Source organism: Pieris brassicae, chromosome 12 (genome assembly GCF_905147105.1).
Source record: "Pieris brassicae chromosome 12, ilPieBrab1.1, whole genome shotgun sequence".
Classification (NCBI taxonomy): domain Eukaryota; kingdom Metazoa; phylum Arthropoda; class Insecta; order Lepidoptera; family Pieridae; genus Pieris; species Pieris brassicae.
In genome coordinates, this window is record NC_059676.1 from 6,545,250 (window position 1) to 6,560,827 (window position 15,578).

The 15,578-nt window shown below is 33.9% G+C and overlaps 2 protein-coding genes across 4 annotated transcripts in view; one reads left to right on the forward strand and one right to left on the reverse strand.

The window, feature by feature from the left end:
* Window positions 1-3,191: 3,191 nt before the first annotated feature.
* LOC123717529 (putative serine protease K12H4.7) lies at window positions 3,192-12,275 on the forward strand. The gene is made up of 11 exons (XM_045673574.1): window positions 3,192-3,271; window positions 3,514-3,665; window positions 3,928-4,112; window positions 7,610-7,720; window positions 8,118-8,251; window positions 8,636-8,774; window positions 8,897-9,045; window positions 9,405-9,527; window positions 10,962-11,094; window positions 11,488-11,682; window positions 12,084-12,275. Exons 1-11 carry the CDS (start codon window positions 3,268-3,270, stop codon window positions 12,247-12,249), a joined length of 1,491 nt encoding a protein of 496 aa, XP_045529530.1. The 5' UTR covers window positions 3,192-3,267; the 3' UTR covers window positions 12,250-12,275.
* Window positions 12,276-12,631: 356 nt separating this feature from the next.
* Window positions 12,632-15,578, reverse strand: part of LOC123717528 (rho guanine nucleotide exchange factor 11) — a 115,119-nt gene continuing 112,172 nt past the window's right edge. For 2 of the 3 annotated variants that reach the window (XM_045673572.1, XM_045673571.1), the window contains exons 38-41: window positions 15,216-15,374; window positions 14,596-14,775; window positions 14,403-14,461; window positions 12,632-14,281 (exon numbers count right to left, since the gene is read on the reverse strand). In XM_045673572.1, the coding sequence (XP_045529528.1) occupies window positions 14,258-14,281; window positions 14,403-14,461; window positions 14,596-14,775; window positions 15,216-15,374 (422 nt within the window). In that variant the 3' untranslated portion in view covers window positions 12,632-14,257. The remainder of the gene's footprint in view (window positions 14,282-14,402; window positions 14,462-14,595; window positions 14,776-15,215; window positions 15,375-15,578) is intronic. The other variant, XM_045673573.1, reaches the window with a different exon arrangement.

Sequence of the window (15,578 nt, forward strand, 5' to 3'; positions counted from 1 at the left end):
AACAATTGATTGATGGCAGCAACAGCGTCTTAAAGGTGTTGGATAAATATGGATGGGGAGGAAATTAAAGTAAGATGATTGATAAATATGATATTGATGATGATTAATATTAAGAGTATGTAACATTTGTTTGAAACATGATAGGACAGTAGTAGGTGTGGCTGACGACTAATAGAATGGAGATGAAAGGAACATGATGGCTTATGAGTCTTATTGTCTACTGGCCTCGTCTATTGTCTATTGAATGAAAATATGGTCCCGGACACATAAGTTAGTGGTATGAGATACGCACAGCTCGGTCTACAGGTTTTTCCTAAATACTAAACTTTTATGCTTTCTCTAGCCAAATTACGTTAAGTCGCGGTATAACTTGTATTTTTAATTTAAGTTGATGCGTTAGCAAATGGAACCGATCAACTCAAAACTAGTTACAAGGCCTAAGTTATAAATTACAAAAAAATATGGACACATTGAAATACTGGACTTCACAGCGGTGTCGATTGTTATTATTACGCAATTTGCGTATTATTATAATTATAAGTTAGTTAATTATGTGTAAGATTATAATTTAACTAATCATCCAATTATGCGTCGCCAATAAAGGAAGACTGGTAATCGCTTGACGTGTCTCCGGCCTGGACTTAAGTCTGCATTAGATGGCTTAGTTAATGAATTAATCAATTAATGATGCACGTGATAATGAATCATTAAACTTATTAGTGTACAATGAATTAATTATATAACAGTACTTAGGTATATTAAATGCTTCAGTTAAATTTCTATTAGTTCTCCGATTTGCTAGATCAGTGAGAGAATGTTAGTATACAAAATTCAAAATCATTTATTAACATAGGTAACACGATTTACCTACACTTATGAACGTCATAAAAGATATATATATATGAAATGCTTCTAATTTTAAATTTACAGCCAATTCTCATATCAAGGGTGTACAACGGAAGAGAAGAACTGGCAAAAAACTCTCGGCCACTCTTTTTATTCGCCAAATTTTTTGTTCACATAATGTTTTTAAGGAGCTGCAACCATTACACCATGTTCCACATTATATCTTAAGTAATTAATAATGATAAAATCAATTAAAAACAAAGACTTTTCCTAACGCGCACGCATTTACATTCTCGTGGGAACAACATGCAAATACATAGTCGAAATAACTAACATCCCCTTGTACACGAATTCAAGTCCGACCAGTCACCACAAATAGCACCCGTACAAAGTATATGGGAAGCATACTTTTTATAGACTTTGTATATAAGATACAACGTATTCAGTTCTCAATAAAAAGCGGTTAGGTTTATTTTATGAATCATGTTTGTCAGTGAGATTAGAACCTACTTGCCTTAAAAACAATTAATGTAATGAAACAAAGACAGTCCGCCCAATGCTTCAAGGAATTTTAAACGACGTGCTTATCACGTAAGCTTTACATAAGCTTGAATGTAGGGACTAAAACTTGTAGGTTATAATTAAAATATGTGGTCTGAATTTGACTTCGAACTCATTTGAAATCGTGTTGAATTTGTTAAAGTGTAATACATTATATTCTGTATAAAATAAAATAATTGGACAGGTGTTGTATAAAGTCAGCAGTGAATCAGAGGCTTAATCACCGACTCGATATAACAATCGCTGCCCGCCGCAGTACGTGCTGACATCAACAAGGATCTTAACCACTAGATACGGTAGAGGCAAATCACTAGGCACCACATAACGAAATTGTGAAAATTTGTACTCAACGCATTTTCGCTACTCTCTACGTACTAAATATCTAATAAGATGTCTATCAGCTTTATGTAGCTTCTTGCTGACCAGAACTGGGTAAAAACTCGAACGTTACTTAGAGATAAATATATTATGGAGATTATATTTGTAAAAGTAGTTTAATTTAAATACGGTATGTACAGTGTTACAGTCTTTTCTAGGACAGCAAAGGGGTGGTAACAAATACCTTCATCGAGGAACCACTATTACGGGAACTTGGTACGCAGGAACTTATCCTGCGTACCAAGTTCCAAGTACCAAGTACCAACAAACTTGGGTGAGTAATAACGGCACAAGTACAGTGTTGCGATAGCTACCATTCGAGAAGGTTCGATTGAACATCCTTCATATTCATCTCAGAAGCCATACACACCTTTCAGGATTATACAAAGTGTACGACACCCTAGTATATGATGATAGCATACTCTCTTTTCAGTCTTTACTTAAAATATTGTCTGATACATTGTCAAATAAAGCACCGGTTTTCGTTGATATTTTACTGTTCTAACTCTACTCAAAATTTTCTAAATCCACAGAGCAAACACCCTAGTAAAAAACTTATCGTTTATATAAAATCATATTAATAGAGGTTCGTCTTATCCATTTGCCGTAATTCTCCACCTTACTTGAATCATATCGGCGCACGTGACCATTTTACACAACTAACTTCACCACTCACCAGTAGCCGCTACGTCAGACAATTGCTAGTTAACTGTCTAACTCAATACATTTACCAACGAAAAATATAAAACACATTCTTAATGCTGTTTTAGTACTTGATATTATTGCATTGTCGGTATTTTAACAATAATTATTTAAAGGCCTAGCTTACGAGTTTTCTGGTATTATGTGTCCATGGTATTTTATAAAAAAACACAAGTAACGATTTCTTTAAAGGTCGAGCATTTTGTTATGCAGGATATTACCGCGGTGGGCTTTTCAATGTATCGGATGTAGAGGAAAAATAACAAAAGACGGAAATTACTGCTTTATAGTAGACGTGACTTGACAAGGTGTATTTGTTATATTGAATCCAACATGTATATGTATTAACTCCGAATACCACATATATAAAATCAAATACGTATTTTTTATATAAACAGACTTACTTTTTAATGAACATGAATTTAAACTTAAAAACTACAATCTGTAGGTTATAAAACATGTGGTCTATATATTAACGTGTTAATTTGTTATCATTAATCCTAGCCACAACAATACTATCATATTCTTAAACTGTTCAAAATTTAATACACTAAACAAATAAATATTATACATTATTTTTGTCGCACATAAGAAAAATATGAATAACAAAAGATATTTTATTAAGAAATTAACATTTATTCGTATATTATCGTATACGATAATATTCCATAACAATAGCTTATCAATCTGATTAGCGTTATTATCAATTACCTAAATATCTACTATCAATGATAACATTCGACTTAATATTTGTAGTGTAGTTTTTAACCGTGTTTAATTATGTGTAAGTCATATTTTATGTATTATAAATATTACCTATATTGTAATGTATGACTTGACCTCTTAAAGAATAATAATCATCAAATACTATGTAAAACAATCAAGAAGAACTTTCTTCTTATTTCTTGTCTTATGTTTAGATATAGAAAATAAATACTAAAAGGTGTAATAGCTAAATCAAATCGAACCTTTTCGAGTCTTGTTACTTGACCACAACGTCATATAGGAGTAGGTATGTGTCTTCAGGGCTGTTGCTGTTCTTCCTGTCACCGGCTCTGGGGCTTCACATGAAGGAGCCTCCACTTCCAGAATCAGCCTCACGTAATGAAGTGCCAGAGCAATGGCTTGATGTCAAACTCAACCACTTTGATGCCTCCAACACTGATAAGTTTCCAATGGTAGGTTTTTGTAATCTTTTGACTATTTGCGATAATTTGGAATAAATTAAATATTTATAAATTCTGTAGATTTCAAAGACCGGTGTGCTTGTTTTTGTCATATATTTGTGTAAAAATCTTAGATGAATGGAACGTCTAGCATACATCCAGGTTAATGAGCCGTCATACATTTTTTCATTATAATTTTTGAATTTTTTTTCAGAACGTGGTTTAGACCCCCGATCTCGATTTCATGATGTACTATTTTAGATTATTATTTCAGCGTTACTACTACAATGGTAGAAATACTGCAGCAACTAATAGCAACATAGTTATATATGTAGGGGGAGAATGGGAGATCAGCCCTGGATGGGTTTCATCAGGATTGCCCTATGAGATAGCGTCTTTAACCGGCAGTGGATTGTTCTATACCGAGCATCGTTACTATGGGCTAACTAGACCATTCAGGTAAATGGGATTTATAATTAAAGGAGACTGGTTCTCTCTCTCTCAAAGCCGTTAGTAAAATTTATTATTCATTAGATACAAAACGTACAAATAAAACATTGCATGTCCCAGTTAAAAGGTTATAACTATTTGTTTTTGGTAGAAAACACGGCATTAATAGTCATCATAATGTCAATTAAATTATAAATTTATTGCCTTTAAATGCCGTTGAATAACATTGACTTCATGTAACATACTATCATGAGTATGTAGATATCGGCAATATTATAATCACAGCGGAGCCGCACTTGTTCCTACTATGCAAATGAATGCAGCAGGAATCGAACCGTGTAACGCCCTCGTCTAGAATACGAGGCTGCCATACACACTGTAGAGTATATAATAACTCAAAACTTAGCGATCTAATAATAAAACGCGTCTTTCGTTTTCATTCCCTTCCCGCATTTATCTGAATCTATATTTACTTACTTGTTATAAGTAAATTGTCATGGTATAAAATTATGATTAAATGACATGCGCTAAGTGCCACTGAATAAAAATGTGTGTGTGTACTAGTGTACACACGTAGGAAGTGAAACTTCTTTATGACCTTATTTTTCGATAAATGATCTACTATATGCAACTTTACAGAAATTGGTCAAATAAAGTTAAAGTAGACAAAGGCTTTTATTATCATAGATATGAATACAAATAATACAATTATTTCATTTTACCTTATTACTACTAAGATTATTACACAATTCCATTGACTGTAATAGAATTATTACATTGTTATCGTTATTATGTATTTTTGTTATTAATAGCTTCGAATCAACCGTGGTAGGGACAAGAAAAATATGGCGCGTAACTGAAAAATGTGCCGAGTAACCGGAAAATGTGACGGTGATTTTTTTTCCAACGCCGATAAAAAAGTTTTACTTCGAAAAAGGAATTACTTTTGTGCCTAAATCAATTGTGTCAAATACCTCCTGCACGGTTAGTCTTAAAAGAGATGTTTCCGCGACAAAGTCGACGGAGTATATTATTTATCGTTAAGATAACAGAGATATTCGACTTGTATACCTGTCAACCTCTTTCGATTAAGGTTAACGACTTGATGACTCAAATGAATATCATATGAATGTATCACTATATGTATTAGTCATATGCCTTAATTGTACTTATATGTGACGGATGTTTTGTTTGTAATTAGCATTTATGCGAAAAATTTAGTTTTAGCTTGACAATGAATCACAGTCAAACACGAGATGATTTTTCTTTATCTTCATAGGCTATAGTGCATTTTAGAACAACTCAGCATTCATTACCATGCGAATTTAATATCATTTAAAATCTATAACAACTGAGCTTACTAGCTTTTTTCTATTATCAGATACTCTGCGATACTCTTGAATTTTCTTTCTCCCCTTGATGAACATCAACAGCTAATAATAAACTTTGTTTTTACATATTGGACAACATGTTCGATCCTTAGGGACATAATTTTTGATTCGCCGAAAAGTAAATTTATGGACTCTATATTACATTCTATTTTAAGCCACACGTAAAATGATCATGACAAATGAGATTGCGCTATTATTCCCGTCATTTATTCGATGTTTCGGTGTAAGGGCAGCCTCCATCAGAACACTACGAGCTATAAACGTTAATTAGTCGGTGCGGATTCCAAATCACGACCTAACACCGTCCCCGCGGAGCTCTATTGGTTATCGGTGTTACACGATAACTGCCTATAAACAGTTATGACTGTGATTACAATAGACAAAATCAGTAGTAAGCTTCGTCCCTCGACGGTATTATCATGTCAGAGGTTCACCGCAAGCTTGAAATGAATTTTTAATAATCGAGCTCGTGCTGTTAAAACATTTTACAAATTAAGTCTTGTTTCTATAAGTATTGCATGTACTCCTAAAATTAATCGCAAGAAAATGCTAGGTATATTCAAGAGCTCAATGTTTTAGGTTTTCGACGTAATAAATGTTTGTTAAGAAAACTTTGCTGTTGCGAGCGCGAGGTATGTTTCCTGGCAATATTTTCTTAACGTGTGAGTAGATTTCACCCTCAGTACCTTACTCGACCCATCCCTATACTAAATCGCATTATGTCGCTAATCAATAATAATACGTCATTTGAAAATCGAATCTGCCTTTTACAATAATTTCAAATTTCGGACATGACGGATTTTCCGGTCGTATTTTATAAAAATCCGTCACAAATTTTATTTGTGTGAGATGAGAAATGAATATCATTTGTCATTGGTAAAACCCTAAGTACTTTTCTATAGTTTAAACGATTAATATAATGACAATGAGTAAACCGCTATGTGTAACAATACTTATTTAGAATTCTTAAATTTTAGATATAGATCATATAAGGATTTTGCATGATTGCTAGTAAATTAAATTAACTTTAGGGGTATCCTGTAGAATATTAGCGTGTATGTATGTTGGTAGTCGCACGTGCCAGACAGAATGGCTCGACGCCAGACCATCCGTAACGACCGATAGGGACTGTCTGATGTCTATGAATTATTGCCTTGGACAATGAATTTAACGTATTACGAGTTCAATATAGTATATTACATATTCAAACTATTTCTTGTATTTCTGGTATAAAACAACGATCGTTTATATTTACACGAACTAGGACAGAAAGTAAACAATATTTATCACAGTCCAATTATTCCTTAAGACTAAAGTATAGAATATTTTCACAAATTGATAATAAAATAAAGCAGTGTTGGCCTAGTGGCTTCAGCGTGCGACTCTCATCACTGAGGTTCGATCCCCAGCTGTGCACCAATGGACTTTCTTCTGTTTCATGAAACATATACAGAAATCTGAGGCGTAGACCTTAAAAGGTTTTAGCGCCATTGATTTCTTTTCTTTCTGTAATAAAATTATAATATTCAGCTATTTAAAACGAATAAATTATCTTATATTGTTTAACATAAATTTAAATAATATATGCAGAGGCTACTCGACTAACTTATCGAACATTTGAATGTACTTTCGATTATGAATAGGTTATACCGGATATGTAAGGTTTTAAATAGTAAATTGTCAGCTGAGAAGGCAAACGAAGACTTTACATATGACCTTTATATTATACGAATTAGGCTTAATTAATTTAGCTGACCGAGTGGCCCATGATTCATGAAGTTGGTACATATTAACCACAGCTTAATAAACCTAATTATTATTATAAATTTTCAGCTGTGTTAGTCTAGCGGCTAGATGCGTGACACTCTTCTTAGAGGTCTCAATGACATTAAAAATTTTACTTGTATGATAAAGCTAATCACGTCTTTGTCAAGTATTAATAGTTTACAGTTTACTTTAAAACTGTGTGTGGAATGTAATGTGGATGTGCATTATAAAGACATTAGACGTTAATTAAATAGTATGAATAATTAAATTAAATCTTAGTGTCTAAATGACTTCAATTTTATGCATAAAACTTCAAGTCTATAACATTTATAAAAACATAAATTTCAGCGACACGAGCTTAACAAACCTGCGTTTTTTGAACGTGGATCAGGCGCTCGGCGATCTCGCTGAATTCATACAGCACGTTAAAAGTGACGACTTTGAAAATGGAAGATTCAGGTATGAATAATATTGATATTCTTAATATTAATCATTTATATAAATGTTGATATCAACCCACCATATGAATACAGTTACTAATGGCAATATACATATATTATACCGAGGTAGGTAGGTATGTACCGAGTTGCAATAAATATAAAATTTAACACAACAAACTTAGAAAAAAAGGTAGCAGAAGTAGAATAACTAAGCAGATAAAGTAAAACTACAATTGTCTTCACATTTTAACGCTTTGCAAATATATAGATTAATTTATTACAGTAAACTAAGAAAGACATTTTAGCGTCAGGCTTAATGAATAATATTAAATAGTAAAAGGTATTTTAGAGTTCCTTGTCAAGTTATATTTTGTTACATTATTGTGTATAATTATAGATCCAAATATTTTTAATAGGAACGCCTCAGTAGGTCTAGTGGGGTGTTCGTACGCTGGCACGATGGCGACCTGGATGCGTTTGGCTTATCCGCATCTTGTTGATGTCGCCTTCTCCGATAGCGGACCATTACATGCGCAAGAGGACTTCCCAGGTAAAAATAAATTATTATACTGGATAGTCCTATAACAATACGGCATATTAGCATTGAAAATTTACTTGTTTATTGATTTTTTGGAAATTGTGATCCATCGGCGCCCTTTGGTCAACGTGTTAATAACCAACTGGCTAATTTTTTGGTAACATTTTCTTAATACTAATGTAGATTCTTGAAAATTGTGTCATTCAAATCAATGTACCTTAACATATAACAATATACAAATTGTTAACTTGAAATCCTATTCAATAAATAATATGATAGTTTAGCGATCTTAAAAAGCCTCCAAGGACCTGTAAAGTGAACCTTCTTTAGTTAATATTTTGTAGTCGGCTTTAGTCAATATTTTCATCGTAGTAATTGAACGTTCCGTTTTTATAGAATATTTAGAGGTAATTACGGAAGCTCTCCGCAACCAGGGTGGTGAGGCGTGCGTGGATAGTATATCAGAGGCTGTTACACGCATGAGGGACATGCTTTACACTACTGAAGGAGCTGCGCAAATCTCTACCATGTTCAAGTAAGTATCCCACAGCATATACTCAGGTCATGGTCCCGTTTTTTACTTGGGGACACGTTTATCTGGGACTACATTGTGTTGCCTATATGAATAAATGATTTTTGACTTTGACTCTCTTACAGCACCTGTGCTCCCCTGCAAGCAAACGCAACGCTAGATAGCAGCACATTTTTCTGGTACGGCATAACGGAAACCTTTGCACTACTAGTGCAATATGCCATGCCGGGTAACATTGCTAAAGCCTGTGGAGTCATCACTGAAACAACTGAATGTAAGATCACCTTCATAAGGAACGCTATAATTACTGTTTGTAGATATTTTAAATAAGTACGCCATAAATGTATAAGTGTCATTATATTACCATAATGATAAACGATAAAGCAAGTAGCACGTTTGCTCCATTATACAAAACTAATATGGCCTACAACATATTTTTTAAAAAGAAAAGGAATAAAAAAGTTCTGAAAGTGTAATAGTTTGTCGAATTTCTTCTATTCTTCTTCAGATATCACTCGGTAGATGTGATGCCGGTCCACTATCGTACGTTCCTCAACCACGACTACTTTGACGCTGCATCAAATTAGATCGATCAAGATATATGAACGAGTTTTTAATTAATTGGTTTTACAGCTAATCCTGTGCAGCGACTAGCGAATTGGATAAATAGTATGAACGAGGCGTGTATCGAATCACGGTACTCTGTAGTTGTTGACAATCATCGCAACACTGACTTCGACGCTAAAGATGCCACTAGTAAGTAATTAAATATTACCATATCATTTGATGTCGAAGATTGAACAGAACACTAAGAATAATTATGTTGTGTTTAATATTTACATGCTAATATTATAGTTGCAAATAGTTATACTAGAGCATTGCGTTGTATGTACATTGATGTATTGAAAACTAATTGCACCTCTATACAACGCGATACATACAATCAGCCGAATTGATTGGTTTTCGATTAATTTTAGATACACGATATAATATATTGTAACAGTCTAATCAATAATAAGATGAAGATTCTAATTTACAGCAGAGAATGACGTACAAAAAATAAATAAAGTGTTGGCCCAGTGGCTTTATCGTACAACTTTAATCTCAGTGGACGTATGTTCGAACTCCGCTTATGGACCAATGGACAAATCAATATGCGCATATATCTCACCCTCATACGGTGAAGGAAAACATCGTGAGGAAACCGGCATGCTTAAGGCACCGGAGGCACAGAAAGCAGGGTAAATTTGTCAAAATACAGCCTCATCTTAAAACAGCTCCAAATTTTTTTCTACATATTCTTATCACTCGGCAATGGTGTACCATGCAATATTGGGGTGGTACATGCTCTGTAACCCCATATTAATTAATTAAAAGATCATAATTTGTAAATGTAACTTACTAGGAAAAGAGACAATATCATTTAAAATTTAAGTCATTCATCATTGTCAGTTTTCTAAATTGTTTACGGGTCCACAGCCTTAATATTACTTGGGGTACTACATACGAGTCATAAAGAACGACAGAAAAAAAATTGGAGCTGTTTTAAGGTGGAGCCCTGTTCGACAAATTTACCGCAAGCTGATTCCCTTATTTTGATTCCTATTAGAAAAAACAAATGATCTTGAACCAGATAGAGAAAGCTGAGGCCTAGATCTTACCATTTTGTAGCACCAAGGTTAAAAGGAAATAACTGTTTTATATTATTAAAACTAGTGCATGTTATCTACCCTATCTATTAGTTTGAAACCAAAAAAAACTACAAACGTGTTTTGGCAAACCTGTATCATAACTACTCGTAGATATGCAATACTATTCTGAATAAGTCTTTATTCCCGTATGTGTTCAGATGCGTGCTGCGAACGAGTCGCAGTAATCAATCAGATGGCCGGCTACATGCTACAATAAACTAGTGTCAGCGCTCACATGGTACAGCAGCCGGCCAATTAGCATACGTCACTAACTAGACAATGCTATGTTACTTTGCTACGTGTTTGCTTAGTAAATTATAAAATAATTGAAAATTTAATTTGCAGACACCTAATTTATTTTACTAATTTTGTTATGAACATTATCTGGAGGTTTACGACACGATTCAGTGTTTAAAAAATATAGATGTAAACTATGCAAATACGTTAAAAGCATATTTATTATTTATTATTCTTGATATTTACGACATTTTTTGTGCAGTGCGCCTGTGGACTTATCAGACCTGTGTTGAGTACGGGTGGTACCAGACGACGAGCAGTGATAGACAGCCTTTCCTGAAGACGGTGCCATTAGAATACTTCCATCAGATGTGCAAGGACTTCTTCTCAAACAAGTAAGTCGATCAAACAGTGGATATTATATTTTATCATATCCTGGAATAGATAAGGATGTAAAATACACATCCAAACTGTACCATAATAATTCTTGAAGATGACGACGCGACTGAAATGTATTCGCAGCCTCCGTGTATATGATATACAGCGTGTTTTTAATAATAGCAAAACCTAAATGAAGTTTAGAAATTGTAAAAACATGTTTGATTTGTAATAAATAGAGCGCAATGTTAGCCATAAATCACGGGCTTTATATAATTTAGCAAAATCTAAAATCTCTTAACAACCATGAAAAATTAATAGTCAACTATGGAATTCGGTAGTATTTGCGAAAATTTGAATTATAAAGTAGTCAATACTTTATACAAAGCTTAATATCTTATACTTTTCAGTGTAAACGAAAATCTTCTCCGATCAGGCATAGGACGTACCAATCTCTTCTTCGGGGGAAGAACTTTGCCGGACTATGTGGTGTCTGTCACTGGTGGGATTGACCCATGGAGGCCCATGGGCCCTAACGTAACCCACAGCACTCCGCTATCACCTGTCTACTTTGTACCTGATGTATCGCATTGCAGAACAGTGATGTAAGCTTGTTATATTTATTAAGACTTATATTAAGAAGGTAACACAAATTCTAGAAATGTTTCAAATACCCGTAAATTAGATTCCACTAGCATACACATGTCTCTTTCGATTAGTTGATCTTTTCCCGAGGTAAAACTAAGACTACACAAACATTGATCCTCCATCGTTGTGATTTCCGAATGGATTCATGTGTGTACAATATATATTCATTATATTATACTAGTTTCATCAATATTAATTTTCCAATTAAAATCATCTTGCACGAGTAGAGTGAGAATTGTATATATATATAATAATTAAGTTTGAATTCTCCATTTTACCGAAAGATCAAAGGTTCCAGCCATACCTTAGTAATTTTAAATAAGTATAATAGATATAATTGTATACATTACTTTTTCAGGCCCATAGCGAATAGTGAAACTGAAGAATTAAGAGAAGTAAAATTAGCAGTAATTGAATACATGGTGTATCATATGACCGGATCACAAACAACAGTTGCGTCTGCGCATGTTTCTGTCGTTACTCCTTTAGTTCTATTGCTATCTGTTATAGCATTGTTATTGTAATTTAGTCAATAAAATTATGAAATAATTTTGTAATTTGTGTAATCTGTACTAGACAAAAACCTAGCGGTGAAAGTTGTCTTTGTAGGAAAAACCTAAAGACGACGTCTACCTGTTTTATGGGTGAATTTGCTAAAAACTATAATAATAATATTTGAATTAACTGTCTATAGTTAGTTTCCTGTAGATTTTTTCATAAGGGAGCAAACGGGGTTGAAGCTCACCTGATGTTAAGTGATAACGCCGCCCATGGACACTCTCAATAACAGAGGTCTCGCGAGTGCATTGGCGGCATCTCCGCCATAAAATTCATGAAGAAATCTATCATATGACCCAATTGTGACCATAAAATAACAGGAAAGAGTTTTGTATAGAAACACATAAATCGTTTAACGGTATGTATTTATTGATACGACTAATTAATACATAATTATATTTGTAACATCGAAGCGGTGCGTGTAGGCAACTATACCACAGATTATATTCAAGCTAAACCGATAGAAGCGTCTATAAGAAGTCGAAACATTTTCAATAAATATATAAAAACTAACAATATTAAGGAATGATTAATAATTATTCCTACACGACACCCTTTAAGAGTCAGCGCAGACTGAGCACTTTAATAGATTCAGATTAACATCTGTAAATGAAGAAATTGTCGAAATTTTTATACAAAAGTTCACTCAATCTGCGCTAAATCAATAATAAACATTTAAGATATATATTCGAGTTTACAAAATGTGTTACAAAAGCCCAATAGATAAAGCAAACAGGGCGCACATTCTCGTCATAAAAAATCCAGTATATTCTATGGTGACTGTTTTTAAGTTCAGCGCCATCTAGCGGAATTCCCGAAAACGTATCGAAAAAGAAATGTGCGCCGAGCTATAAATAGTGTCAAAAATTGGATGGTTTTTGGTGTATAACTAGCCTAAGGTACAAAACATATAATATTTCTCTTGTACATACATATTATGTTACAACTCTATGGCTATCGTTAGACACATATTATCACCTTTCATATATTTCCTATATGCTGTTTCAGTTGTTTAGAGAAATATTACGAAAAATATTGATTTAAGTGTTTTTTTATTTCGGAATATATAATCGCAAAATGAAACAGCGTATATGGTAATAATGGAAAATACACATTAAACAAAAAACGTCAAGTGTTTTTTTTTACAAAAAGTGGGTACGTAATAATGGTAAAGATTTATTAAATTTGATATTAAAAGCATATTCTTAACAATACATAATAGTTACATTTTTTTTAATTTCCAGTATTTATTAAAAGAGGGTAGAATGACGTTTTTTCTGAATATATGCGTATTTTTATCGGTTTGGACATTAGTATCAGAATATGGCATTAAAGGTATCTCGTGGGCATTTTCTCTTAACTACTACCGACGTAACAAAGTTGTATTCGTGGAATAACAGCCGCTTACTATTAACATTAAAGAACATTTATAATATATATCGGAAATGTATTTGATTAAAAAATGCTTAATGACAAAAATAGCTGAATATGTGCAAAAACTTTTACGAACAGCCAAAATCAATAAAAGTTTCTTAACGTTGTATAATTGAATTTAAATTTTAAATACATATAAAGAAACCTACTAAAACAAACAGACCTAAGCCGCTTACGATCAAAATGATTTTATATTGTCCAATAATACTTTTCGATAAAATATACACGTGGCTGTCAAATAAAATTAAAGATTTATTTACATTTCAAAACTTAAAATTTGCGAGACAGAAATATTGATTTTCTCTATACAAGTGATCACAATTTACGTATGGAATAAAATAAATTTTTAATACTACTTACAGAAAAAGGTAACAGAAAAAAATTATTACAAAATATACAATTTCGAATCGCTTTACTCGATATCGGCGATCGATTCAACCCGTTGGGATTTTGATGGAATTGGCCGAGCGATGGCGTTGTACAAAGTCAAAAGACCAGCTTTTTGGTCGAACGTCAATTTAGTTAAGTCGCCAGCTGAGATCAGCCTCCGTTACTGGGTTGGTCCTGGAACAAGATAACTTATATTAGTTACATTAAAAACACACATTTCTTATTGATAAGTTTCAAATTATATATGTATGATAATAAACATATTTGTTTTTTTTTTATTTGGTTGATTACACACCTGTATTGATTGGTCCACACTCTCATTTGGAAACGTCATATCTTCACTGACTTTTTTATCTGAAATATACGTTATGTTACAGAAATATAAAAATATTTTTTAGCTACTTAAAACGAAGAGGAGGAGGATTATCCTCATAAATAAAGCTGCAAAGGCAGGATGGGTGCTAAAACATTAAAAACAAAGTACATACCATGAGCGAGCCTCTCGGCCCGTTCCCTTGCAGCCGCAAGGCTTGATCTCAAGGAGGCACGATCTTGTTGCAGGGCGGGAAGGGCAGCAACCAGCCGCCCCAGAGACGCTTGGAGGCCGCAAGCCACGCCCACTAAGTTCCGAGCCAATTGGGCTTCACCCGATGCGCTTATTTCTTCCGCTGTAATTATTATGACACAGTTCGGAAATTATTCAAGTATTACGCAACGAATTTGGGGAGGGGGTGTCCTCGTGTAAAACGTTACTATGCGGGGCGGGGATTGAATTACGCGTTATTGTTAATATTTTTTTCGAACTTCCAGTACTTCACACCACATAATGGTAAGTTTTAGGTATAACGAGTCACTGGGGTTAGCCACGAAACGTTTTACTATTGCATACAGAAACGTTACGGCGCGTTTCATCATGGGGAAGGCCAGAATCTCCAAAAATTACGTGACGTAATACTGTGACGCTCCCTAATCTAACGCTTTATAAAAGTTCTAACGCACTTTTACATAACGTCTAAAAGGACGAAAGAAAGACAAAAAAAACTTAACATATGTGCATATGTCATTGCCATGAAGGGCAAACGTAACGTAGAAAATATAAAAAACTCACCAAAAGCCGCATCAACCGGAGGCTCCCGCAATTGGTTGTCAACATCGGTCAACAAGTCGAACGACTGATCGACCGATTGAGTGGGCGCCGTCTCGGACATGTGTGACACGTCAACCGGTCGAGGTTGGTCTTCTACCAGTGTCCAGTTGTCAGCCGATTCTGAAAGATTAACTCGGTCATTCCAGGAACCGTAACATGTACTTTTTAAGTACATGTATTAAATGATTGGAATGTGGTTAACCAATCACAGTCCCCAATACATTGAGTAATTCGTTTTAGATAACTTTGATAACTTCCTAAGGTGAAACATTATATTAGAGGTAAATTTGGTCAGCGAACTTGCCATTATGCTCCACTGTAAGA